Source organism: Amblyraja radiata, chromosome 14 (assembly GCF_010909765.2).
Source record: "Amblyraja radiata isolate CabotCenter1 chromosome 14, sAmbRad1.1.pri, whole genome shotgun sequence".
Lineage (NCBI taxonomy): Eukaryota > Metazoa > Chordata > Chondrichthyes > Rajiformes > Rajidae > Amblyraja > Amblyraja radiata.
The window spans coordinates 35,178,508-35,204,991 of record NC_045969.1 but is presented as its reverse complement, the minus strand read 5'-3'; the positions used below and the strand labels follow the sequence as shown (position 1 = coordinate 35,204,991).

General features: G+C 42.1%; 1 protein-coding gene across 1 annotated transcript in view; it reads left to right on the top strand.

Annotated features, from left to right (window-relative positions):
- Window positions 1–26,484, top strand: part of epha6 (EPH receptor A6) — a 519,829-nt gene that overhangs the window by 451,895 nt on the left and 41,450 nt on the right. Inside the window, exons 8-10 of the mRNA XM_033033136.1 lie at window positions 5,148–5,256; window positions 12,355–12,425; window positions 21,293–21,418. Coding sequence (XP_032889027.1) covers window positions 5,148–5,256; window positions 12,355–12,425; window positions 21,293–21,418 — 306 coding nt within the window. The remainder of the gene's footprint in view (window positions 1–5,147; window positions 5,257–12,354; window positions 12,426–21,292; window positions 21,419–26,484) is intronic.

The window sequence follows — 26,484 nt, the reverse complement described above, 5'->3', positions numbered from 1 at the left end:
GCACCCAGCACCCTCTCTGTAAAAAGGTTGCCCTGCACATCTCCTTTACACTTTGCCCCCCTCCCCTTAAAGTTTTGCTCTCTAGCATTTGATTTTCCCATTCCGAGAAAAAGGTTCTGACTATCTACCCTCTCTAAGCCTCTCATGATTTTAAATCCTTCTATCAGGTCTCCTCGCAACCTCCGGCGTTCCACAGGAAACAATGCAAGTCTGTCCAACCTCTCACTGTAGCTAATACCTCCTAATCCAGGTAGCATTCTGGTAAACCTTCTCTACACACTTTCTAATGATTCAAAGCTCTGATCCATGAGATCCCAGAGAAATTATGCATTCAGATTAAGTGTTGCTCTTATGCTGAATGGATAGAGGTGTAACATTTGTATGGTACACATACTTGTGTTTCAAGTATGAAACACAATGATGTGTACCATATAAATGTTACACCTGTATCCATTCAGTATCTGGACACATCAACAAGCCACTACAATTTAAAGCGAAATAGCATAGTTTACCGGCTCAATGCATGTGTGATGCAAGTGCAATAGTCAGTACACTGATTAAACAGTATCATGAATTTCCACAGACTAACTACCATTAAAGCTTAATCAAATATGACCACAAAATTTTAGTATGTCTGCAATTATAATTCAGTAATTGCTGATTGGATAAAATTAATTAAATTCAGTCCACAGTAACTGGCTTTGTTGCTGTGGTTTAGGTGCTGGTTTAAACATTTTACATACCTTTATAAATCCATTAAAAAATTGCAAACTGATGTTATTAACTCCCCAGGTTGTACTTTGACACCAGGTCAGTCATCATGCAATTCGATGATCATAAAAAATTACTTCCAACCCAATCATTAACACATTTTAAGATTCACAAAATGGAGGACCACGGCTATTAGATTTCTTTGTCGATGTTATGGAATCTTGTTCAATCACAGCAATCTGATGTCAAAATTTTCACAATTCTCCATTTTCATAAGTAAAGTTAACTATTTAGAGTAGAAACAGTGAAATGCAGATGCTTGTTTACACCAAAGATACACATAAAATGCTGGATTAACTCTGCAGGTCAGGCAGCATCATTAGCGGCATAGAGTCATACGGTGTGGAAACAGGCCCTTCAACCCAACTTGCCCACTCTAACCAACATGTCCCATCTACACTAGTCCTACTTGCCTGTGTTTGACCCATATCTCTCTAAGCCTGTCCCCATACACTAACGTTATCCTACACATTAGGGACAATTTACAATTTTTACCTTCAAACCTGCACGTCTTAGGAGTGTGGGAGGAAACCGGAGCACCTGGGGAAAACCCACGCGGTCATGGGGAGAACGTATAAACTCCGTACAGACAGCACCTGTGGTCAGGAACGAACCCGGGTGTCTTGTGCTGGAAGGCAGCAACTCTACCACTGCGCCACTGTGCTGCCCACTGTGCCACACATATATAGGAGACAAGGAAATGCAGCTACTGATTTACAAAAAAACCCACCCAAAGTGCTGGAGTAATTCTGGGGGTCAAGCAGCATCACTGGGGAGCATGGATAGGTGACATTTGGCCTGGTGCTGTGTGGCAGCAGCTCTATTAACAACGCCACTGTGATGCCCACTGTGTTGCCAGGAGGGGCACTTGCATGTGACCGGCCCTTATTAAAAGTAAGAAGGCTATTATTATCCAACATATAATGGGCAACACATCAGCGCCACAATCCTGGATTAAATCCTGACCTTGGGTGCTGTCTGTGTGGAGTCTGCACATTCTCCCCGTGAACGCGTGGGTTTTCACCAGTGCTCCATTTCTTTCCACATCCCAAAGATGTACAGTTTTGTATGTTGATTTTGTAGGCCTCTGTAAATTGGTCCTGGTATGTAGGGAGTGGATGTGAAAATGGGATAACATGGAACCCGTGTGAACGGGTGATCAAAAGTCGGTGGGCCAAAGGGCCTGTTTCAATGCTGTATCTCCAAACTCTATAAATCCGTAAAGGCCCTGACACCTGTGTTAAAAGGCTGACGGGAAAGCCTGAAAAATTACCCTCATCAATGGGGAGGGGGTTGTCACGTGGAAAATGAACATTCACCCCAGAATGAATCATCTACATCCACATTTCCCACTCTGAAAACGAGCATAACGTACTACTTTCATTAACAATCTTAATTTTTCAGTGGTTGTTCGAGCACATTTATATATAAAATTAAAACAACAGCTCATGTTAATATAAGTGTCCTTATCTGGATCCAATTGTATATGCAGTGTTTACGCCCGGGTTCAGCTGTTGCTGCCGTTACAGACATTTACCATTATGTTATTTATTTATATGATCCATTGTGTGCCACTGGAGTCAATGTAGTGTCTTAACCTAGGGCTGATAAATGGGCTTTCAGAGCGAAAGAAAATGCATATTACTTAATATTATTGAAACTGGAACAAATTAGCAGTTCAAAAGTGAAGTTAATTAATATTAGAATTTACAATTATAATTTATGTACACTATTATTTCCTGACATGGTTCATCATTTAACCTAATTGAACCTAACCTACATCATAATTAATGTAGATAAATTCATGTGCCAGGTACCTAGAACATGTATGCATGCAATTCCTCCAAAAATGAGTATTCATGCACGACAAAATCATGTGTTTCTGTGCGTACACACACTAAGGAGATACACACATGTCTATAGAACATAGAACAGCACAGAATCACCCTGCACACTAGCACTACCCTACCCATTAGGGATTATTTACAATTTTTACCAAAGCCAATTAGCCTACAAACCGGAGCTCCCGGATAGGTTTAATGTGAGGGGAGAAGATTTAGTAAGAATTTGAGGGGTGACTTTTTCACACAAAGGGTGGTGGGTATGTCCAACCAGTTGCCGGAGGAGGTCGTTGAGGCAGTACATTTAAGAACATTTAGACATGTATATGGATAAGACAGGTTTAGAGGGATATGGGCCAATGGCAGGCAGGTGGAACTAGTGTAGATGGGACATGTTGGTAGATGTGGGCAAGTTCCACGCTGTATGAATCTATGACACCTGCCGAAAACTCACGTAGTCACAGGGAGAATGTACAAACACAGTACAGACAGCATTCGGGACGACAGATGGCACAATGGGCTAAGTGTTCGGCTGGCAACCGGAAGGTAGCCGGTTCAAATCCCGCTTGGAGCGCATACTGTCGTTGTGTCCTTGGGCAAGACACTTCACCCACCTTTGCCTGTGTGTGAATGTGTGTGAGTGATTGGTGGTGGTCGGAGGGGCCGTAGGCGCAGATTGGCAGCCACGCTTCCGTCAGTCTGCCCCAGGGCAGCTGTGGCTACAGAAGTAGCTTACCACCACCGAGTGTGACTGAGGAGTGAATGAATAATGCGATGTAAAGCGCCTTGAGTATTAGAAAGGCGCTATATAAATCCCATCCATTATTATTATTATCCATGGTCAGGATCAAACCTGGGTCTTTGGTGCTGGAAGGCAGCAGTTCTAACGCTACACCACCTTGGAAATATACGTCCGTTCCTTCATCAGGGACACAAGAGACTGTAGGCACTGGAACCTGGAGCAGTCCTGATGCGGGGTCTCAAACTGAATGTTCACCATCCCACTACATCCACAGATGCCCCCTGACTCATTACGTTCCTTCAACAGCTCATTACCTGCACCATTCCTTCGTCGTCCAATTCCTATAATTCCCTTTTCTACAAGATTGTGAGAGTATCTTCACCAGAAGAACTGTAGTGATTCAAAGTGGTGGCCTTGTCTCTCCTTGCTAATGGCTAATTAGAAGGGATTAGCTGTAAGGAGAATAGCTGGCTTTGTCTGAGATCCTCACACCCCATGAAGTAAAAGAAATGCTATCTCAAAACCACCATGACTTAAATATGACTGCTTGGGAAAAGCTGGGCAGATACAAACGTGAATTAAATGAGAGAGTGTAATGTTTAAGTGTAGGTGAAAGTTTAGCTTAGTTTAGTTTAGAGATTCGGCATGGAATGAGGCCCTTTGGCCCAAATCCTCCTGATGAACAGGACGGCAAGTTAAACTAACCTCCTTTGCCTGCATGTGATCCATATCCCTCTATTCCCTGCATAAATGCCCCTATTGTATCTGCCTCCACCACCATGCTCGGCAGCGGATTCCAGGCACATCACCTTTAGACTTTGACCCTTAAAGCTGAGCACTCTAGTCTTTGACATTTCCATGCTGGGATAAAGATTCTGACTATGCCTCTCATAATGCTAACTACTTCATCGAGTCTCCAGAGAGAACAATCCAAGTTTATCCAACTTCTCCTTGTAGCTAACACCCTCTAATCCATGCAGCATTCTGATAAACCTGTTCTGCACCCGATAATCTGTATTTAGCCTATAACTCTATCTTCTGTAAATCATTATGGTCTCATCTGAAGGCCCCTGTGAATACCAACAAATCTTTGCTCTCACAATTTTAGAGATTAGGCATGTTTTTGTCTTTTGGTATTCAATATTCTTGGAGTCTTTACTTGAAGCAGTCAGTATTTTATTGGCCTGTTCTTTGCAATCGTAGTGACAGTAAAACCTATGGCATTCCTTGTCATTGTTCTATAAAATGATGAGCAATCTAAGGCTTTAATGCGTCGTGCAGCATCACTGCTGTCAGTGAGTGATTCCGCATTCCTCCACAGGGTGCACTGCATGCAATCTTTTCAAAGTCCATCAAGAGAAATTGCTTGCATTGGCAAAACATGTAAGCTGTTTATAAATCTTGTGCTAAATAGTTTAAAGCCATACTGAATTTTCAATGGCTAATTAAGCTGCAATTATTGTATACCAAACCATTGGGGTTTAAAATAACTAATTTAATGTCTCGTAATTCCCTGAGATAAATGCTTCAAATTTATGTTAATATTCAATACTAAATGTAAATATTTTATTTATGTGGTTCTTGCTTTTTTAAGTACTACAACATGTGAAAAAGCTTATTTAGCTTTCGGTATGATGTTAAAATACTGCTTCCTGATATGTTGTTTATAATATTGTCCCTGTGATTGGCTGCTAAGCCGTTAATGGCACGTAACTATGTCTTCCATCCTGCATTTGTATATCGGTGTGTTTTGTCGCAGTTTTCATTACTCTTTTTTTCCATTTCGATTCCAGCATCTGATATTGCCACAGAACAGGGGCAAGTCTTGGTCATAGCAACCGCTGCAGTTGGAGGCTTCACTCTCCTTGTTATCCTGACCCTCTTCTTCCTCATCACTGGCAGGTAAAGAATATTTTGTGCGTCCTAATACTGGATTCTGTCACTTAATTGCACTTGAATTTGACTTAATTGTGTTCACGTTCAGTATTACCTTGTTTAAGAAGGAACTGCAGATGCTTGAAAATCGAAGGTAGACAAAAATGCTGGAGAAACTCAACGGGTGAGGCAGCATATATGGAGCAAAGGAAATAGGCAATGTTTCGGGTCGAAACCCTTCTTCAGAAGTCTAAAGAAGGGTTTCGACCCAAAACTTTGCCTATTTCCTTCGCTCCATAGATGCTGCCTCACCTGCTGAGTTTCTCCAGCATTTTTGTCTACCTTCAGTATTATCTTGATCAGTTTGGACAGCATACTAAACAAAGCTTTTCACTCTACCTCCACACATAACAACAACCTAAGCGTCACAGTGTCTGAGACCCGGATCTGATCCTGACCTCAGCTGCTGTCTGTGTGGAGTTTGCACTTTCTCCCTGTGGCAGCTTAGGTTTCCTCCGGGTGCTCTAGTTTCCTCCCACATCCCAAAGACATGTGAGTTCGTAGGATAATTGGCATCTGTAAGATTGTCCCTAGTGTACAGGGAATGGATGCTAAAGCAGGATAACAAGGAACTAGTGTAAACGGATGGTCGATGGTCAGCATGGGCTCGAAGGGCCTGTTTCCCTGACATATTTCTATAAACCAAAGTAAACTGAACCCTTTTCTCTGTCATATTTGCCCAACAAAATCATGCTTACTACATTCTCATGTTGTGTGCTGGTGTAATCGAAGTAGGCAACATATTTGCTTTGCCTCTGCTGATACTAATTTTGATTGATATAATTGGAAATAAAATTCAGTCGAGAAATTAAATGACTTCCATGCCTAGTTTGGAACAATCAACTGCATCTCATATTGTGACTTTCCAGTCATTCTTTTTATGATATAATTCACAGAAGGTATAATTCACCTTAAAATTCACCTATTATCTTGAAATTAGCTGCGGGGCGGCACCATGGTGAAGCGGTAGAGTTGTTGCCTTACAGTGCCAGAGACCCAAGTTCGATCGTGACTACAGGTGCGTTTGTACGTTCTTCCTGTGACCACGTGGGTTTGCTCCGAGTTCTCCAGTTTCCTCCCACATTCCAAAGACGTGCAGGTTTGTAGGTTAAAAGGCCTCTATAAAAAAATTGTTCCTAGCATGTAGGATAGAACTAGCGTACACCAGCAGACAGAATATTGGGGGGGGGACACACAACTTGCTGGAGTAACTTAGCAAGTCAGGCAGCAACTCTAGAGAATATGGATGGCCGACATTTTGTGTCAGGACCCTTCTTCAGACCAATCACAAGAAGGGTCACGACCCGAAATGTCACCACGTTCCATCCCTTCATATTCTGCCTGGCTGGTGTACAATCCAATAGTATAAACATTGAATTATCCAACCTCACACCCAGCACTCCTTTCTCTCTCCTTGATCCCCCCCCCCCCCCCCTGCAATGCTTTTGCTCCCCATCCACACAATACACCTTACCCTCTCCCAAATCCATCATCTCTCCCTTATCTGCTTCCACGTATCACCTTCCTTACGTGTAATATTCCACATCTCCAGCCTCTTATTTCCACATCTCCTTCCTTTCTCTACCTCTACCTTCTGCAGCACTTTGTGTCTTCTTTTTATAAACCAGCATCTGCAGTTCCTTGTTTCTGGAATATGAGGAGTTGTTCTTCAAGGTAATATTCAAGATGTTCATTCGCTCCATCCTAATTGCAGACTGAAGTCATTTGCCAAGAACAGACGCCAGGGCTAACTGGGCCTTCAGTCCCTGGTTTTCCCCTCTCACCCTTCAGAAACTCCCCGCACAATTTTCTAAACTAAAGTAACATTTCCCGAACTGAAAGAACTTCAGAAGATTAATACATTTTAAACTATATTAATATTTAATTATCATAGATTGTATTTCTTATGGCATATTTTTATTATGCATATGTGAAAATAAGATGCCGATATGGTTGGAAATTTTCCATTTGAATTCTGATTTTTCATATGAAAATGCACTGCCAATGTGTAATATTTATAAGTGCATGATTGAATCTGTCACCCGCAGGTGATTTAAAGGTATTCAATGTGATTGCTTTCACCATTGACGGATAGGATATAGGATATAAGTTTGTGGTTATAATTCCCTAAGCAGTCTGTTTTGACCTTAGTGATACCACAAGAGATGGCTGTCAGCTGGACATTGGCCACTGTCTATTTGGGAGGTCTCGATGTTGACTGGACTCCTTTAGACTTCAGAGATACAGAGTGGGAACAGATCCTTTGGACCACTGAGACCATGCCGACCAGCGATCGCCCCACACGCTAACACTACCCTGCACACCAGGGACAATTTACAATTTTTACCGAAGCCAATTAACATACAAACGTCTTGAAGCCAGAACACCCAGAGAAAACCCACTCGGTCGCAGGGAAAACGTACAAACTCCATACAGATAGCACCCATAGTTAGGATCGAACCCTGGCCTCTAGTGCTGTAAGGCAGCAGCTCTACTGCTAGAAACAATTTGGTGGGAAATCGGATAGCCTCTACAGTAAACTTACAAACCTGAAAATTTGTGGGTGAAGTCCATAGCTTTAGTTTAATTTAGTTCATTATTGTCACGTGTACCGAGGTGCAGTGAGAAGCTTTTTTGTTGCATGCTATAGGGTCAGTGAAAAGACTACACATGATTGCAATCAAGCCATCCACAGTGTACAGATACTGGATCAAGGGAATAACATTTATTGTAAGATAAAGTCCAGGAAAGTCCGATTAAAGATAGTTTGATGATCTCCTGAGTTAGATGGTGGGTCAGGACTACTACCAACTGGTGGGATGGTTCAGTTGCCTGAGAACAGCTGGGAAGAAACTGTCACTGAATCTGGAACTAAGCGTTTTAACACTTCTGTACCTCTGGCGGGATGTGAGAGGGGAGAAGAGGGAGTGACCAGGGTGAGACTGGTGCTTTATAATGCTGGTGGCCTTGCTGAGGCAGCATGAAGTGTGAATGGAGTCAGTGGAAGGAAGGTTGGTTTGAGTGATGGTCTGGGCTTCATTCGCAACACTGCAATTTATCGCGGTCTTGGATGAAGATGTTTCCCAACCATACTGGTGGATTGCATCGACTGGTTCGATCCCAACTACGGGTGCTGTATGTACCGAGTATATATGTTCTCCCTGTGACCGCGTGGGTTTTCTCAGACGTTTGGTTTCCTTCCACACTCCAAAGACATACAGGTTTGTAGGTTAATTGGCATGGTATAAATGTAAAATTGGCCGTAGTGTGTTTAGGATAGTGTGGGGTTCGCTAGTGCAATGTGGAGTTGGTGGGCCGAAGGGACTCTTTTCACGCTGTATCTCTAAGCTATACAAAACTAAAGAACATGGCAATCTCATGTATAACAGGAGCAGAGAGTTTATCTTTGGGCTCAGTTCCCCTTGCCTTTTGAAGGAAGAATGATCCCAGGATAATAACTCTTCTGCAAACAGTCACCTTCAGATGCAGAGTATTGAAACAAGGAAGAGCAAATGCTGGTTTACACAGAAGGACACACGTTGCTGGAGTAACTCAGAGGGTGAGGGATCATCTCTGGAGAACGTGAATAGATAACGTTTCAGGTTGCGACCCTTCTTCAGACTGATTGTAGGGGCGGGAGAGGAATGCTAGGAGAGAGGAGAAGCACGATAAAGCATGGCAGGTAATAGATAGTCACGGGTGAGGAGAGGGGTGGTTGATAGGCAAATGGTTGGAACAAAGCCCCGAGTCTAGGATTGACGAGTTGTAAATTGTGAAGCCAGAGGAAGGAATGTTGGAGGAGGGGAGGATAGAATTTGGAGAGAAACACCCACATCTGGCTTGGATGCGCTGTCCTTTCCCAGGTAATGGACTCAGTTACCCATGGAATAAGCGATGGAGGGATGGATGTATATCCAAGTATAACATCAGAAAAGAATGGGAGGTAATAATAAACAACCAGAAATGGGACAGAAATTTCCTTGTTGTAAAAACAAATTAACTAAGGTTGACTCAGTGAGAAACAAAATGATTAAGGCCCATGTTTCATGATGTCAAGATTAGTTTACTGTTAAAAGCCCCTTTTTTCACCACGGCAGAAAGTTGGTTTATTTTATTTTGCTTTCTTTAGCCATCTCCTGACATGGCATCATTTAAATTTTAATTGGTGGAAGTACTGCGCTGTGCACCGCTTGCATTTCCTTCCTCTGTTTGTTGCTCCTTTCTGGATTCCTTGTGTCATTCTTGAGGGAAATAAGCAATTTGCTTCCGGTCCCCTGTTGCCGTTCATTCGTAGTCAGACAATAGCTGGTGTTTCATAAAAAGAATTGAAAAAAAAGCTGTCTGTTTTGTTTTCCTTTCTGTAGGGAACTACCTAACTGTCTTTGGCAGTCCCTGAAGACTCCGAAGCTCAACATTAATGGCAAAAATGTTAAAGGAATACTCAGAATCTCGCCCTTTTGTTATCTTTGACTTTGGCCTTTATTATCAATGTTATTCAAAAAAACGATAACATTTCTATTCCTAGCATCCCCTGGGAGGACTGGTTTGTTCAGGTGATATCACGTGTAACGATAAACCATTTCCATCTCTGTGCCTGTTTAGCTGTGCATAACAGAAGGAACTGGTCTACTCAACAAAGTTATCCAGGACTTCTTGTGACTTCAGAGGTATTGCTTGTAAAAGCAAATTAGTATGATAGAAGCTGCCGCAAGGCTGTACAACTCCAGCCAAGAAGAAGACGTCAGTTGCAGGAAGATTAATTTGCTTTGCCAACTCATGGTCATGGTCATAAAGTGTGAAAACGGGCCCTTCGGCCCAACTTGCCCGTGCCAGCCAACATGCCCCATCTACACTAGTCCCATCTACCTGTGTTTGGCCCATACCCCTCTAAACCTGTCCTATCCATGTACCTGTCAAAATGTTTCTTAAACGTTGCAATAACACCAACTATTTGGGGATTAGGCCACCCTACTATAGGAAAGATGTTGTTAAGCTGCAAAGGGTGCAGAGAAAATGTGCAAGGACTCGAAGGCCTGAGCTATAGGGAGAGGTTGGGCAGACTAGGACTATTTCTTGTAGCGCAGGAGGATGAGGGGTGATCATATAAAGTTGTATAAGATCATGAGGGGAATAGATAGAGTAAATGCATAGTCTTTTACCCAGGGAAGATGAATCAAGAACCAGAGGATATAGGTGTAAAGTGAGGGGGAAAAGATTTAATCGGAACTTGTGGGACAACTGTTTCACACACAGAGTGGTGGATATATGGAACAACCTGCCGGAGGAGGTAGTTGAGGCAGGTACTGTGGCAACATTTAAAAGGCATTTGGACAGGTACATGGAAAAGAAAGGTTTAGAAGGATACGGGCTACTGCAGACAGGTGGAACTAGTGTAGATGGTGGTGAATCTGTGGAATTCTTTGCCACAGAAGTCAAAGTCAGTGGGTATATTGAAGGCAGAAATAGATAGATTCTTGATTAGTACGGGTGTCAGAGGTTATGGGGAGAAGGCAGGAGAATGGAGTTAGGAGGGAGAGATAGATCAGCCATGATTGAATGGCGGAGTAGACTTGATGGGCCGAATGGCCTAATTCTGCTCCTATTTCTTACGATCTTGTGATCTTAGATGGAGCACCTTGGTCGGCATGGGCAAGTTGGGCCGATGGCCTAGTTTCCATCCTGTATGATTCTATAGGCAATGTGGATCTCACCATGTTCTGCATTTGCAGTTGAGATTGCAGTACCAGGGGAATTTCAGTGAGGATATCATAATTGAAACATGGACATCTTACACATTGTGGATACAGAAATGTTGCACTGGTAGTTAGCGGGCCTCAATGTCTATACTGTTGGGGAACGTGAAGATCTGCCACGTTGCATGCTACATTTCTGCTAGCTTTTGTTTCACTATCGGTAATCTTTTGTCTATGGTGAGTAAAATGATCCCCTTTTTGGACCAGTTTTGAGTCTGCACCCACATTTAGGAGCTCAAAGCATAGCTTGTCAAACTTCTCTGGAGTGAGCTTGTTCAAAATGCTTGAATTGCCTGAAGGTTCCATCTTGTCATCCAATTTGTGTTAATAAATTATTATTGTGGACCAAATGTAATTATTGCATGAGATATTTGGGTTCAGTAAAATGTGTTGGGAACAATGGTTCAGTGGTTTAATGGGACTTTATTGTCACGTGTGAACTTCGTGTTTCAGATACAGTTCATTGACAATCCTGCTATACATTAGGCAAATTTATATAAAATCAAAATTGTAAAAGTGTAAGAGTAGCTCACACTGAGTCTGTACACAAGGGTCACCATGTTTTAAGCGCCATTTTGGACGACATAAATTAGTCACTGATTACTTTCTGTCTCTTCAAAACAATAGCAGTGCATTGGTTCAGTTCTTTGTTTATAATTGATAACTAGCCAGAATACTTTGGTGAGCACAACTGTATTGGCTCTATCTCCCCAATGATCCATTGATTATACAGTACTTTTCTGTGGATCCCATAATATAATACGGCAGACGCAAAAATAATGGGATACTTCTGACTTGTAATGGACCCAAAAGTTCAGAGGAGGATATTTTAAGCTCTGCATAAAACTACATTACTCATTAACGTTGAGATGTCAAAGTGCTGATTAATTGGTAATTAAATTACCATTATCTAGACTGATGCTTCACAACTGGGTGATTGTAACTCACATCCACTATAAACAAAGGCCTGCTTGTCGAGATAATGTCCTCTGCTAAGAGTAATCTATATTGTGCATTAGTGCCTCTTGTGTTGCATGCTAGACATTATTAAACAACATCAGTCACTGATGTTAGATTTTGTATGCTTTTGAGCGTTTCTGTTGAAAAAGCCTCTTGCAAAGAAAGCAATCCATCCCTTTTTCTTCTCACAGGTCCAACTGTGATTCTTTTGTCCTATAGATATTTCGAACACGTTGCCTAATTTAATACCCCAGTTGCTTTGAAAAATACATTGAAGCCGATACGTATCATTTGAAGTTCAAAGACAGATCTGGTATATATTTCAGTGTTTCCCTTCTCTTATTTTTTTAAGGTGTCACTGGTACATTAAAGCAAAAATGAAATCTGAAGAGAAGAGGAGAACGCATTTCCAAAACGGTCACAGTAAGTTGAACCTGGCCAAGGGTTGGGACAAAATGGCATCGCAGTCTTGCTTTTGAAATATTTTCAGTTTCATTTCAACATTCTTAATTAACTTCCAAATCTATTTTAATTCCATGATTGCAGAGGACACGACACAGTGACTGTCAAAACTTACTGGGTCATTTAGTCATACAACACAAAAACAGGCCCTTCAGCCCAACTTGTCCTTACTGACCAAGATGTCCATCTAAGCTAGTCCCATTTGCCCGTATTTGACCCATATCCCTCTGAATCCTGGGTCATATCATGCTCGATTCACTCTGTTTCCCAGACTGATGTTCGACACTCTTCCTACAACCTTACATGAATGCACACTCACTCTGCCCATCTTCTTCTTGCGTATGGCGCGCACAGCCTAAAGTTGTAAGACAATTGTTCTGTTTGATCTTCTGTTTGGCTATCTCCCAGGTTGATTGCATTCGTCGAAACAGGGTGGACCAGGTGAAGGTTGCAATCTCCCACCCCACTCTGCCCATAACCTAACAAGAACCCCTTGGTCCCATTAACCTGGACTTCCCAATCCAAGTCCCAGAGTCAGGCAGTGAGGTGCCCTCTAATGTTTCTAGTGAAACCACCAACCTGTTCTTACAGCGCCTTGAACAAAGTGCTGATATGCTCAACAGATGAAATGTTCCCAAGACATTTAATTCCGATGCTGAGGACTCTTCCTATCTTTGAATAACGCATTTTGAGTTTAGGTATATTTTATCAACTACCAAAACTATGTACAAATTCAAAACATTAATACGCGACTTACATGCAATGATAATTGGAGGATTATTCCCATAGAACATAATACAGTACAGCACAGGAACATTCCCTTAGGCCTACAATGTCTGTGCTGGTCATGATGCCGTCAAACTAATCTCCTCTGCCTGCATGTGATCCATATCCGTCCATTCCCTGCGTATCCACGTGCCCATCTAAAAGCCTCTTAAACACCACTATCGTATCTGCCTCCTTCACCACCCCCTGCAATGCATTCCAGGCCCCCACCAGCTCTGTGTTTAAAACAATTGCCCTGCACATCTTCTTTAAACGTTGCCACTCTCACCTTCAACCTATACCCACTAGTCCGTGACATTTCCACCCAGGACAAGAAGTTCTGACTGTCCAGCACCCATCTATGCCTCACATCATTTTAAATACTTCTATCCAGTCTCCCCTCAACCTCTACCATTCCAGAGAAAGCAATCCAAGTCTGTCTAATCTCTCCTCATAACTAGTACCCTCTAATATTTCATATTACCTTATGACCATCAAGCCCATCAAGTCAATGCCAGCTCTTAGAGCATTCTCATCAATCCCATTCCCCCACTGATTTCCAATAAGTTCTCCCACTCTCTCCCACAAGGTCACAGGGGAGAACATGCAAACTCCACAGAGACAGCATTGGAAGTTAGGATTGAAACCCGACCACTGGAATTGGCAATAGCTGCACCATTGCAGCACCTTCATGCAGCATTGCAGGTCCATGCAAGATTCCATGTTTTTAATAGAGAAAGTGCTTGGAAAGTTTGGGTAACTTTTGACTTTTGGATTCCAAAGCGTTTATTCACTGGTATTTTGATCATGTTACTTCCAGGCCTGTACTAATTCTTAGAAAGTGATTCAATGATTAGTTACTTATGATTTATTATGCATGATATTTAGCATGAAATATTGCCCTATTGACTGTTAAATTTCTCCAGCTATTTCCAGTTTCTTTCACCATGCCTGTAAAAAACTAACTTTAAAAGCAGTATCCCAAGTCCATAAGGAACTTATTGAAATTAAATTTGAGGTCAGGATCGAACCCAGGTCTCTGACACTATGAGGCAGAGGCTCTACCAGCTGTGCCACTGTTTTACCCCTTGTTGATATTCCCTATTAATTGTGTTAGATTGTTGATGAAAAGAGGGTAAGATGGTGAATGTGCACATCAGATTGCTGATTTTGTATTGACTGATGAAATTACCAAATCTCATCTCGGCTTAAAATGTGTTGGTCCAGTTTCACAAACAAATTGCAAAATATGGATCTCTTAACTAAACAAATATTTCTTGCATTACAATAAAACAAAAAAAAAGATGTCCAATGATATGGAACATAGAATAGTACACAACACGAAAGGGTCCTTCCACCCACACGATGCCAATTTAAACTGATCTCACCTTCCAGTGTTGGTGGCCCGTCGGCAACGACGATGGCGGGTTGTGTAGTCATCATTCTGGTGAGTTGTAACAAGGCTCACGAGTCCAGTGCTGCACAAAAACCTGTGCGTGAATGGGTTTAAGGTGGAGAAGCTGTTACACTGCAACAATCCCACCCTCTCGGCTACAGAAGTCAGAGTCAGAGTCCAATGGTATGAAATACCACTTCCAGTACATGATCCATATCCCTCTATTCCCTGCAATTCCACGTGTTTATCTAAAAGCCTCTTAACGCCACTGTCATATCTGCCTCTACCACCATTCCTGGCAATGCTTTCCAGGCCCCCACCAATCTTTGAGTAAAAAAACCTGCCTGCACAACTGCATTAAACATCCCCCTATTTACCCTATAGCCATGCCTCTAATGTTGGACATTTCCACCCTGTGAAAAAGGTTCTGACTGTTTACCCTGTCGATGTCTCTCATAATTTTATAAACATAGCAAGTCTCCCCTTAACCTCTGGTGTTTCAAAGAAAACAATCCAAGTTTATCCAACCTCTTCTTGTAGCTGATACCCTCTCATCAAGGCAGAGTTACGGTTCAGGTCAAAGATTCTTCCTCAGAACCTGAAAAGTTTCTCACTCCACAGATACAATCTGCCAAACATTTTGCGCATTTACTTCTTTAATTTCAGATGTCCAGCATCTGCAGGTTTCTTTTTTGATTTTCATCTACTTTTAATTTAGTTTAGTTTAGTTCAGTGATACAGCGCAGAAACAGAGCCTTCGGCCCACCGAGTCCGCCCGACCAGCGATCCCCGCATATTAACACTATCCTACACACACGAGGGATAATTTACGTGATTTACACCCAATCAACCTACAAACCTGTACGTCTTTGGAGTGTGGGATGACGAAGATCTCAGAGAAAACCCACGTGGTCACGGGGGAAACGTACAAACTCCATACAGACACGCACCCATAGTCGGGATCGAACCCGGGTCTCTGGCGCTGAAAGCACTGTAAGGCAGCAACTCTACCGCTGCGCCACTGTGCCACTTTTGAAAGATCCAAGTTTACCCAACTGAATACAGATATGTTTTTCAAAAATGGGAACAATTCCATATATGGGCAAATATCACTTTTGATAGCAACATTTAGGCAAATTTAGGTTGTAGCTAAAAAGCAAAAATTGTTGGAAATGCTCCGCAGGTTCGAGTGCAGAAGTAGAGAGAGCCATAAACATGAAAGATGAACCCGACCCACCTCTCTCCAAGGGACCTTTAGTTTAGGTTAGAGTTGCAGCGTGGAAACAAACCTTCAGCCCACAGAGTCTACACTGACCAGCAATCACCCATACTCTAATTCTACCCTACACAATAGGGACAATTTACAGAAGCCAATTCACCTACAAACCTGCATGTTTTTGAAAGGTGGACAGAAACCAGAGCACCTGAAGAAAACCCACGTGGTCACGGGGAGAACATACAAAATCTGTACTGACACCACCCACAGTCAGGATCAAACCTGGGTCTCTGGCGCTGTAAGTCAGCAACTCTGCCGCTGTGCCACCCTTACATAAACTCAGCATTTCTTTTGCTTTTTTATACTCTCAGGTTAAAATTACTTGGCACGTGTTTTCTTCTAGTTTAGTGTGCATAAAGCAAACATTGAAATATAGTAAAGATAGACACAAAATGCTGGCGTAACTCAGCGGGTCAGGTTGCATTTCTGGAGAACATGGATAGGTGACGTTGCAGGCCGGGACCCAAGAGTATTGATTTTGATCAAATTAAATAATTGGAAAACATTGCATGGTAGATCAGTTAAAGAACATTTTAATACATGCAGTTTTGCAGGCAGAGAACTGTCAAACCAAATAAAACAATCTAAAACTTTAGCCTAATTTCCAAAATCCCCCCAAAATGGATTCAATCTTGGAGTTTTCACAAAAAAAGCTATCTATGATAGATTCAGTTCTTCGGTGTAGATTAGGTATTGTACCAAAGTGTACTGGAAACTGGAAAGGTTTTAAGGTATTAATGAATCAGTTACTACTGGTATCCATCAAATCCATCTAAAACAAATATGCATGAAAGCTTTTTTGTACTGTATGTTCATGAATTCATATTGCATTCATTAGGTTGCTTCTAGTTTTCTTTTCCCATTTCTTTAAAGTATGTAGTAAAGCAATCCGATCAAAAACTGAAACTAATGATGCTGAAGAATGGATTAATTTTAGTTTAGTTTGGAGACACAGTGTGGAATCAGGCCCTTTGGCCCACCAAGTCCACACTGGTTCACTTTCTCATTTACCCCTTACACATGAGGGACAATTTACAGAGATCATTTAACCTACAAGCCCGCACATCTTTGGGATGTGGGAGGAAACCCGACCACCCATAGGAAACCCATACGGTCACAGGGAGACGGTGCAAACTCCATACAGACAGCATCGGAGGTCAGTCTCTGGCACTGTGATAAAGCAGCACTACCAGCTGCACCATTATTTCGTATAATTAGTAATAAAATACCTCATTATTTTCAGCAATAGTACATTAAATTTAGTTAACTAATTGTTTTGACAGTCCAAGGAGTCAGCCTTAAATTTCTTGCAAGTTTCATTGATGAACAGCAATTTTGCCATCATAGTTTGACTCCTATTTAGTAGACTGTCTAGGGACAGTTTGGAGGGATATGGGCCAAACACAGGCAAATGGAACTAGTTTAGATGGGGCATCTTGGTCGTCATGGACAAGTTGGGCCAAAGGGTCCTGCTTCCATGATGCTTCTTTCAGCCGCCTCTGAGAGTGATCTTATGGTCTTCCGCAGAGCCTGACCGTGGATTCCAAGCTCCTTCAGCAGTCTGATGGTAGATGACGCAACAAATCCTCTGCATCCCACTTCAACTGGATAGACTTTGGTGTTCCAGCCACGCTGCTTGCCTCTGCTGCAAGCTCTGCGTAATGCAGCTTCTACGCTCATAGGCCTCCTCAACAGAGTTCTCCCATGGAACTGTGAGCTCTATGATGTAAGCAGTCTTCTGTGAAGGGGACCAGAACACCAAGTCTGGCCTGAGGTTGGTGGAAGCAATTTCAGGTGGAAAAACTAGTTGTCGGCCAATGTCCGCCAGCATCCTCCAGTCGCGGGCCCTGCATAGGTTTCCTTCTTCTGATCTGGTGGAAGGATGTTTAGATGTTTTCTGTCCTTCTCGGACAAAGGTTGTTGCCCTTAGGGGGAGGGGGTTGCTTGCTCTCGGAGGCAAGGAGTTGGTCGCACACCGCCTGTTCTCAAGGGCTGATGCCAGGCTTTTTAGTACCTGATTATGCCGCCACGTGTATCTCCCTTGCGTGAGGCTGGTCTTGCAGCCTACCATGATGTGTTTGAGGGTCGCTGGAGTTGGGCAGAGGGCACAGGTTGGATCCTCGCCGTACCACTGATGGAGGTTCTTTGGTGATGGAAGCACGTCATAAGTCGCTCTGATGATGAAGCTGATCTTGCTTGCTTCCATTTCCCATAGTTCTTTCCAGCTGATCTTCCTCCGCTCCACACCTTCCACTGCATCCATTGCCCCTGTTTGGCAAGAGAGACCGCCTTTGCACTTCTTGCGGCCTCCTCTTGTCACCGCACCTCCTCGACCACCAATGTCCTCCGCTCTGATGTTGTGGCATTTCGCCAAGTTGGTTTACTTGTCGTAAGGCCAAAGCCTCCTCTTCCCTGCTGGACTTGCCCCACGATGTCTTTGTATCTCAGGGCTGATGAAGCTTGCTGTAATGCATCAGATGGCGTCCACTTCCGGCCAGTTACTAGGGGCGGCGCAACAGCACTGATGGTCTTGTCTCTAGAGTCCCTCAGTGTCATCTGAAGTCTTACTTTAGAACACTTGTATTCCTCTGTTAGACTAGTGAGAGGTAGTTCCAGGACCCCTTTGCCATATAGGCCGATGTTAGTTAGACATCGTGGGACCCCGAGCCATTTCTTCGCGTATGAAGTTATGGTTCGCTCCATCTTCTCCACAGTTGTTATTGGGGCTTCATAAATGGTCAGTGGCCACATTGTCCGAGGAAGGAGTCCAAACTGTAGGCACCAGAGCTTCAGTTTCCCAGGCAGTAGGGTCTGATTGATGTTCTCCAGGCCATTGACAATTTCTTGCCTTAGTTGTTCCACCTGCTCTTATCCTTGAGACTTGCATTGTACCATCTGCCCAGGCTTTTAACTGGCTGTTCAGACACTGTTGGTATAGGGTCGTCACCGATACAGAACCTTGTGTCTCTAAGCACCCCCTATGACTCTAATGTAAGTTATGTTGAGTAAATGCTCTTTGATTTGTGCAAAACGTGGCAAAATATTTTTTTAACAATCTAGACAAATTCAAGAACTGGAAAATGCAAGTTAGAGAAATTGTCATGTACTCAATTATTTTATTTAAAATCCTGGGATGAAACTATCTTGACCTGTGGATTTTGACATTTTTAGTTCTGTTATTTTCCTCATGAATGTTAATTTTGTAATATTGATTTTGATTAATAACATTTCCCTAATTCAGTACTCCAAAATTTGCAGTGAATAGCAAGCTGCCACTGTTGCTGCAAGAAAGAGACCAACTTATCTTGTACAATTCTTTTGGTAGAAACTTCAGATGAGGCTGGCTTCAGCAGTGGCAATGTGGTCCTGTTCTGGAGCAGGAACATTTTGCCATGTAAATGTGGAGGGCAGTAGGGAGCAATCGGGCGAAACTAACTCAAGCCACAAAGCTGCTGAGAAAACCTGCACATCTCATAGTCATACAGCGTGGAAACAGGCCCTTCACCCCAACTTGCCGACGCCAACCAACGTGCCCCATCTACACTAATCCCATATCCCTCTAAACCCATCCTATCCATGTAACAGTCCAAATGTTTCTTAAACGTTGCGAATAGTACCTGCCTCAACTGCCTCCTCCGGTAGCTTGTTCCATGCACCCACCACCCTCTGTGTAAAAAAAGTTACCCCTCAGGTTCTCTGACAACGGGTTTGCACCCCCAAAGCATTCTGTTGTTAAGGCTGACAAAAGCATTTAATATTTTTGGCACCCTAGTACACAATTGAAATAAGACTAATATGCACAAACTAGTTGGAGTAATTAGCAAAGCTAACAAAATGTTTATTGTTTATTGCTAGGGAACTTATGGTTTTGCCTCAGTTATAAGGATCATTTGTGAGATCATTATTGAAGGAGAATGGCAATGCATTGTAAACAGTATATTTCACAGGATATTTGCTCATTCGATTCCCTGGAATGGTTGGACTGTCTTATGAGGAAAGGTTGGAGAAGCTGCACTTGCCATGTTTCGAAGAGCGAAAGGGGACAGAATCATAAGATCGTAAGATCCTGTGGGGTTTTGACAGGGTGGATACAGCGAGGATGTTTACTGTTGTGGGAGAGTTTAGAATTAGAGGTCACTGTTTAAAAAAAAAGATCCAGATCCATTCTATCTCACCTTTTGCCACCTTTGCATTCTTCCATTAATTTTCTGCCTCTGGAATCTATGCCAGGTTTAGCCTTTTTAATGTATTTTCTCTTAGTTTCATGTTTGGCACTTACACCTTTGGTTTCTCATGTTGCTTCTCCTTGCTTTTGTTTGGTTTTTTTTGTTGCCTCTTTCTTTTGTTTGTATGGCTGGATGGTACTGTACCTTAACGGGTGCATGTGGCAAGAAATGTGAACTTGAACTTGAACTTTCGCCTCAGGGTAAAATCTAGTCCTGAACTAGCATAGTGGCGCAGCGGTAGGACTGCTGCCTTACAATCCCAGAAACCTGGGGTGTGGTCTGTGCAGAGTTTGTACATTCTCCCTGTGATCGCGTGGGTTTTCCAATGGGTGATCTGGTTTCCTCCCACATTCTGAAGACATTCAGGTTTGTAGGTTAATTGGCATCTGTAAATTGCCCCTGGTGTGTTGGATGGAATACTGGGATAACAAAGAACTAGTGTGAACGGGTGATCAGTGGTTGGTGTGGACTCAATGAGCCGAAGGGCCTGTTTCCACGCTGTATCTCTAAACTAAGCTAAACCCCATGGAAATTACTAGAGCAGATGGTTCACTCAAAACAAGAGAGTTTTATTGTTATATGTCCCGAAACAGAAACTGAAACAGAGCATTGAAAATCTTACTTGCAGCAGCACAATAGTTATGTGAACATAGTACTCTGTATACACCAGAATAAACTGCAAAGATGTTCATTTTATATATATAGGTCTGAAATATAAATGTTGAAATGCTGTTGTTGTAGTCGCATATTCTTCACGTGAATATATGAACTCTCCGTTATTGCATCTAGAACGATGAACACAATAGCTTAATAATATAAACAAAAAAAGCCGTCTGGCTAATTGTTCGAATGTATGTTATTTATTGTTCGTGTATTTACATTCACCAAACAGCTGTTTCCGTGATAATTCTCATAAAACGTTGGCTGAGCTCCACAAGAAGCCTCGAGTACCAAGAAGCTTTTTTTGCACAAATTCTCATCAGACGATTACACCGCATACATTACCTCCAATTTCTGAGATACCTGGAAGTATGGTGATAAAATACTAAGTGAAAAGCTGATACTTCATGAGCAAAATGTACCAGTGCATCAGTAGAGGATGTCTCTGTCATGCTAGGTTTATTTAATTCTCACCAATGTAAAATTGTATTTTAATTCTTTACAGTCAGAGTCCCAGGGATAAGGACATACATTGATCCAGATACTTATGAAGACCCATCTCAAGCAGTGCATGAATTTGCGAAAGAAATAGACCCCTCCAGAATTCGCATAGAGAGAGTGATTGGAGCAGGTAAAAAAATAAATAGAAAGTTCTTTAGAATCCATCGTGCTAAGGATAATAGAATGTTTTGGTCTGACGTGTTCCTTTAGAAGATTAAGCTTTCTGAAGCCATTGATCTACAAGTGACCTTTTCAAACCATTTTGTTTAACAACACTAGTTCAACAAAACAGGGTCTGTAAAGCACTGGGATAATAAATTTAAATCATTAACGTGTTCATCAGAAATTACTATCTCTGCCATTTTAATGAATGCATTAACCTATTTGCTATGTGGGTCAACCCTTCTGCTTGTATAGCAGAGCAGTTCAGACAAACACCTAGATGTGCCTGAATCTATTATACCAGCACGTTGCCACTTTTGATTTTCTATTTTTTGTTAATTGTGAAAATTGTATTGAGATCCACGGGTAAACAAACCTATTAATAGAATACCTCAAATATGAAGAACATAATTATTTTATGACCAGACCATAGAATTGCTCTTCTTTTCCTGTGCCTGTTTTCCAACCCTACCCCTCAATTTCTTTTCCTAATCCTACCATCTCTCTTACTCCGATTATGCAGTTCAGTGGCCTCCATGGTAATAATTTTACACAATTCCTTTACTCATGGAATGGATATTTCTACTCTCTTGCTTGTTATGTCCACATCTTGAATTCTACATGTTAATTCTTAATGTTATTTTTAAATCATGTTATTAAACTTCTTACTTCTCAATCTCTCAACATCCTGTTACAGAATTATTTTTTCCTTAACAAGCTTTTATTTCAAGTTTGCAGTTTACAAAGTACTGTACTGATCAAAACAGTTAATTATGCAGTTTGCAAACATCGACCATCAGATTACAGCATTGTCACCGTTGTCCACGACACACTCGAGCACCCGTGGCGAGCAGCATTCACGGAAAGCCGCCAAAGTCCTCGTGAACACCGCATGCTCCCTCTCCAGGGGCATGCGGGCAGAGACATTAGCCCAGAAGAGGGGCAGGCAGTTGACTTTTTACTCTTGAGATACAGCGCGGAAACAAAACAAGCCCTTTGGCCCTCCGAGTCCCTGCCGACCAATGATCCTCGTACACTAACACTATCCTAGGGACTATTTACAATTTTACCGAAACCAACTAGCCTACAAATATGTACACTTTGGAGTGTGGGAGGAAACCGGAGCAGCCGGAGAAAATCCATTTGGTCACAGGGAGAACGTACAAACTCCGTTCAGAGAGCACCAGTAATCGGGATCAAACCCAAGTCTCTGGCGTTGTAAGGCAGCAACTCTACCACTGCATCACTGTGCCCACCTCCCCCCCCCCCCCCCCCCCCCCCCCCTCCTCCCGGCAAAACGCTCGGTAGAACACGCGACTGTCCACTGCCTGTATCCGTGAATGGCCATCTTGGCCAGGCCCATGAGCAAACCAATAGGGTGTTTCCCCCCCCACCTATTCCTGAATTTGGCTTCTCAATTTAGATTTTGTTGACTGTTTAAAAGTTAAGTAGCAATCCAATAAATATATACGTAAATTGATCTTAAATGTCCCAGTATCTTAATACCATTGTGTAGGTTGGATAGTTTCATATTTTTTTACGATTGCTCTAAATGTGCAGACTGTTGTGGCAGAATTATCGATTCTTGCAGCACATCAGAAGACCATGCCACCCATCCTCCCTGTGCTAGCTCCTTTGAAAAGGTCCATCCCCTCTCCCCAACAAGCCACAACGGTCCATCCTGTTGGATGGACCCATCTTTTTTCTCCAGAGCTGCTGCCTGACCTGCTGAGTATTCCAGCACTTTGTGTCTGTCATTTCCTGTTGCAGTTCTCGCATCACATCCCATAATGGGTGAATCTGCAACCTCATGACTTCAAGACTAACTTTCACAAAGATCATTATTTGTTATATGCAATTAAACAAAATATTGAGTGACCTTCATACTTCAGATGGATCTCACCATTTTTCAGCTGACACTGCTTGTGGTTTGCTCATTGATTTATGACATTATCAGATTGCAACAAGTCTGCAACAAGAATATTATTCATAAAATACATCACTTGCAGAAATACACAGCAAATATTTGCTACCTGTGAATGCTCAATGGGTGCGTAATCTCAAGGTCTCAAAGGTCCCGCCAAATCATTTCAAAAATGAACCTAAAATATTGGTTCATTTTAGTCCACCTTTAGTTTTCCATAATTAATTCAACAATGTTTATCTTCATTTTGGTCAGCTACATTTCAATGTTATTTTATCTTGTCAGTGTTTAACCATATATATTCTATCCTGCGTGTAACCAGAGCTTCTACTGTGCAAGAATCTGTCTTGGAAATATTCGCTGTTGTTAATTGTAATTTTAAGATCTCTTAACTTTTCTTCTCTTTCTCCAATTTTGGTTCATTAATTTTTAAATACTATTTTGTACATATCTGAAAATACGATTATTTTAACCCTACATTGTCTGTTGGATGTCTCTTGTCACTGAGTAACTATACAAGGATCCTAGGAGTTTCATTCAAGCATAAATTATACATTTTTTTCTGAGCGATTCCTGGGGATGTACTACTGTGATCAACACTGCACACAATGCATTGTTCTGCAAATTATGCACATATCTGATTCAAAGATCTGCAACAGTGCTACTCATGTTTTAATTATTCTTTTCGTTTAACATGCTATCAACCACTTCATTCACCTTTGCAGCTTCACTCTAATCAAAATGGAGCCTTTCACCCCTTAGAAATACTGAGGAAAGACCATTCTGTCAGGCTCCTGACTATGGCCCCCAATAATGATCTACTGCTGGATCAGGAATGAATCTGAGCAAAAGGAGCGTTGAACTTCTGTAATGGCACTCAATTGAATATGAGATCCAACTTTTAAGAATGACTGGGCAATGAAGCTCATGTTCATAAGCCACAGGAGCAGAATTAGGCCTTTCAGCACTTTGAGTCTACTCTGCCATGCAACTATGGTTGATCTATCTTTCCCTCTCAACCGAATACTCCTCCCTTCTCCCCGTAACCTTTGATGCCCTTAAAAACCAAGAACCTGTCAATGTCTGCTTTTAAAATATCCAACGACTTGTACTCCACAACCATCTGCGACAATTAATCCCACAGAATCACCACCTTCTGGCTAAGGAAATTCCTCCTCATCTCCTTTTCGAAAGGTACGTCCTTTTATTCTGAGGCTGTGCCCTCTGGTCCTTGTCTCCCACTTGTGGAGCCATCCTCTCCACATCTACTCTATCCAGCTCCGACCTGCTCCCTCCCTGATCAAGGGTTAATTTGCACTGCCCACAATCACTCGCATCCCAGCAAAAACATTGCAACTAGGCTACTTACTTGAAAACCATTTTAAGATTAATTTTGAAAATAAGAGCAGAAGAATTAAGTTGTCAGCACTACAAAGCTGAGTGATCTCCCAAGACAAATCCAGAATGTAAACACCTATTCATATTTAGCCTCAGTTTTAAAAGCTGCTCCTCTGTGCTAAAAAAAAATCATGCCTGTTTGTTGGCTGATTAAAAATAAGTTAAATCGAAGGAGGTGAGCCTGTTCCCAGCACACTGGGTCCAGCAATGAATGCATTCCTCAGACAGTTTTGCATCAAGAGATAGTTGAAATATGGAATGCCTTTACTCAAAAGCAATGGGTATTTTACGGATTTGACATAAATTGCATTAAAAGTTTGAAATTTAGCGATAAGTTCATGTCATAGGAGCAAAATTCGGCCCATTGAGTCTACTCTGCCATTCTCTCATGGCCGATCTATCTTTCCCTCTAAACTCCATTCTCCTAACTTCTCCACATAACCTTTGAAACCCTTACTAATCAAGAATCTGTCAATCTTGGCTTTAAAAATACCCAATGACTTGACCCAAGAAATATATTTCACCACTCTCAGGGGCCGAGAATTCCAGAGATTCATTACTCTCTCAGATAAACTAACACCATCTTCGTATTTAACTCCAACGGAACCGGGTTGTGCAGTGCTTCAAGGCCATGGGAAATTGTCAATGGATGTGGGATGGGAAGATTTCACCTAGGAATGCATTATTGTCACATGTGACAAGTCACAGTAACATTCCTGCACCAGGCCCCCCTCCCCCTCCCCCCCTCTGCCAGCGGTCCCCCCCATGCCGGGTCCTCCATTGTTATTCCCCCATCCCTCAAGGAGTTGTCAATAAGTGAGAGGAGGAATGGGAGGCTATCAACACTTCTCAGATAGGAGGTGGGATGCTGCTCACTAACCTGAAGATATCAGTGTGGCACCTGTTCCATACTCAGGATTGGTCCTGATGTGGAGATTAATGTTCACTTACTAGAGGGGTCCTCTTAATACCTACTCACCACTTCTCACCACAAACTCATGACTAATGATGAATATCCAAGTGTAACTTCTTAGCATAAAAAAACTAGTAGTGGTCAATTCTTTATTTGGATTTTGGAAAATATCAGTTGCTCATATATCATGGCCTCACATTATCTTCCCTCACCTAAGTATCTGGAGTTAATTTCCTAGTGTACCTAGTGTACCATGGTATCACCTTTCACATATAAATCAAGTAATTTGAAATATTCTGAAAGGAAGCCCCACCCTTTGTGCATGCAGGTTCACACTGCCAGCCAACTGTAAATAGTTTCTGTAGATAAACACAAACTGTAACTGAAGATAGACACAAAGTGCTGGACTACATTAGTGGGTCAGGCACCATCTCTATAGAAAAAGTTTAGTTAACACAACAGCCGTTGAGCAAGTGATTGACGCAGGTCGGACAAAAATAATTTAAATGTACAATATTTCTATCAACAAGCATCTGCTTGTTAATGTCCAAAGATTCTCCACTGCCAGTAAGCTGCCTGGAATACACTGAATATATAGAGCAGGCATAGCATAGTCATTAATAATCTTTCATAAGCAGAAAATTAGTTGCAAATTGCATATCCCACAGGTGCACATGAGATTTAAACGAGGTGGGTTCTTGTAGTGAGATAACACTTCCACAGAATTGTGCAAATAGTCAGGACATGTAACCCTCGAGCTAAATGTGCTTAGTCCATATTATTATGCAGCTGAATCCTA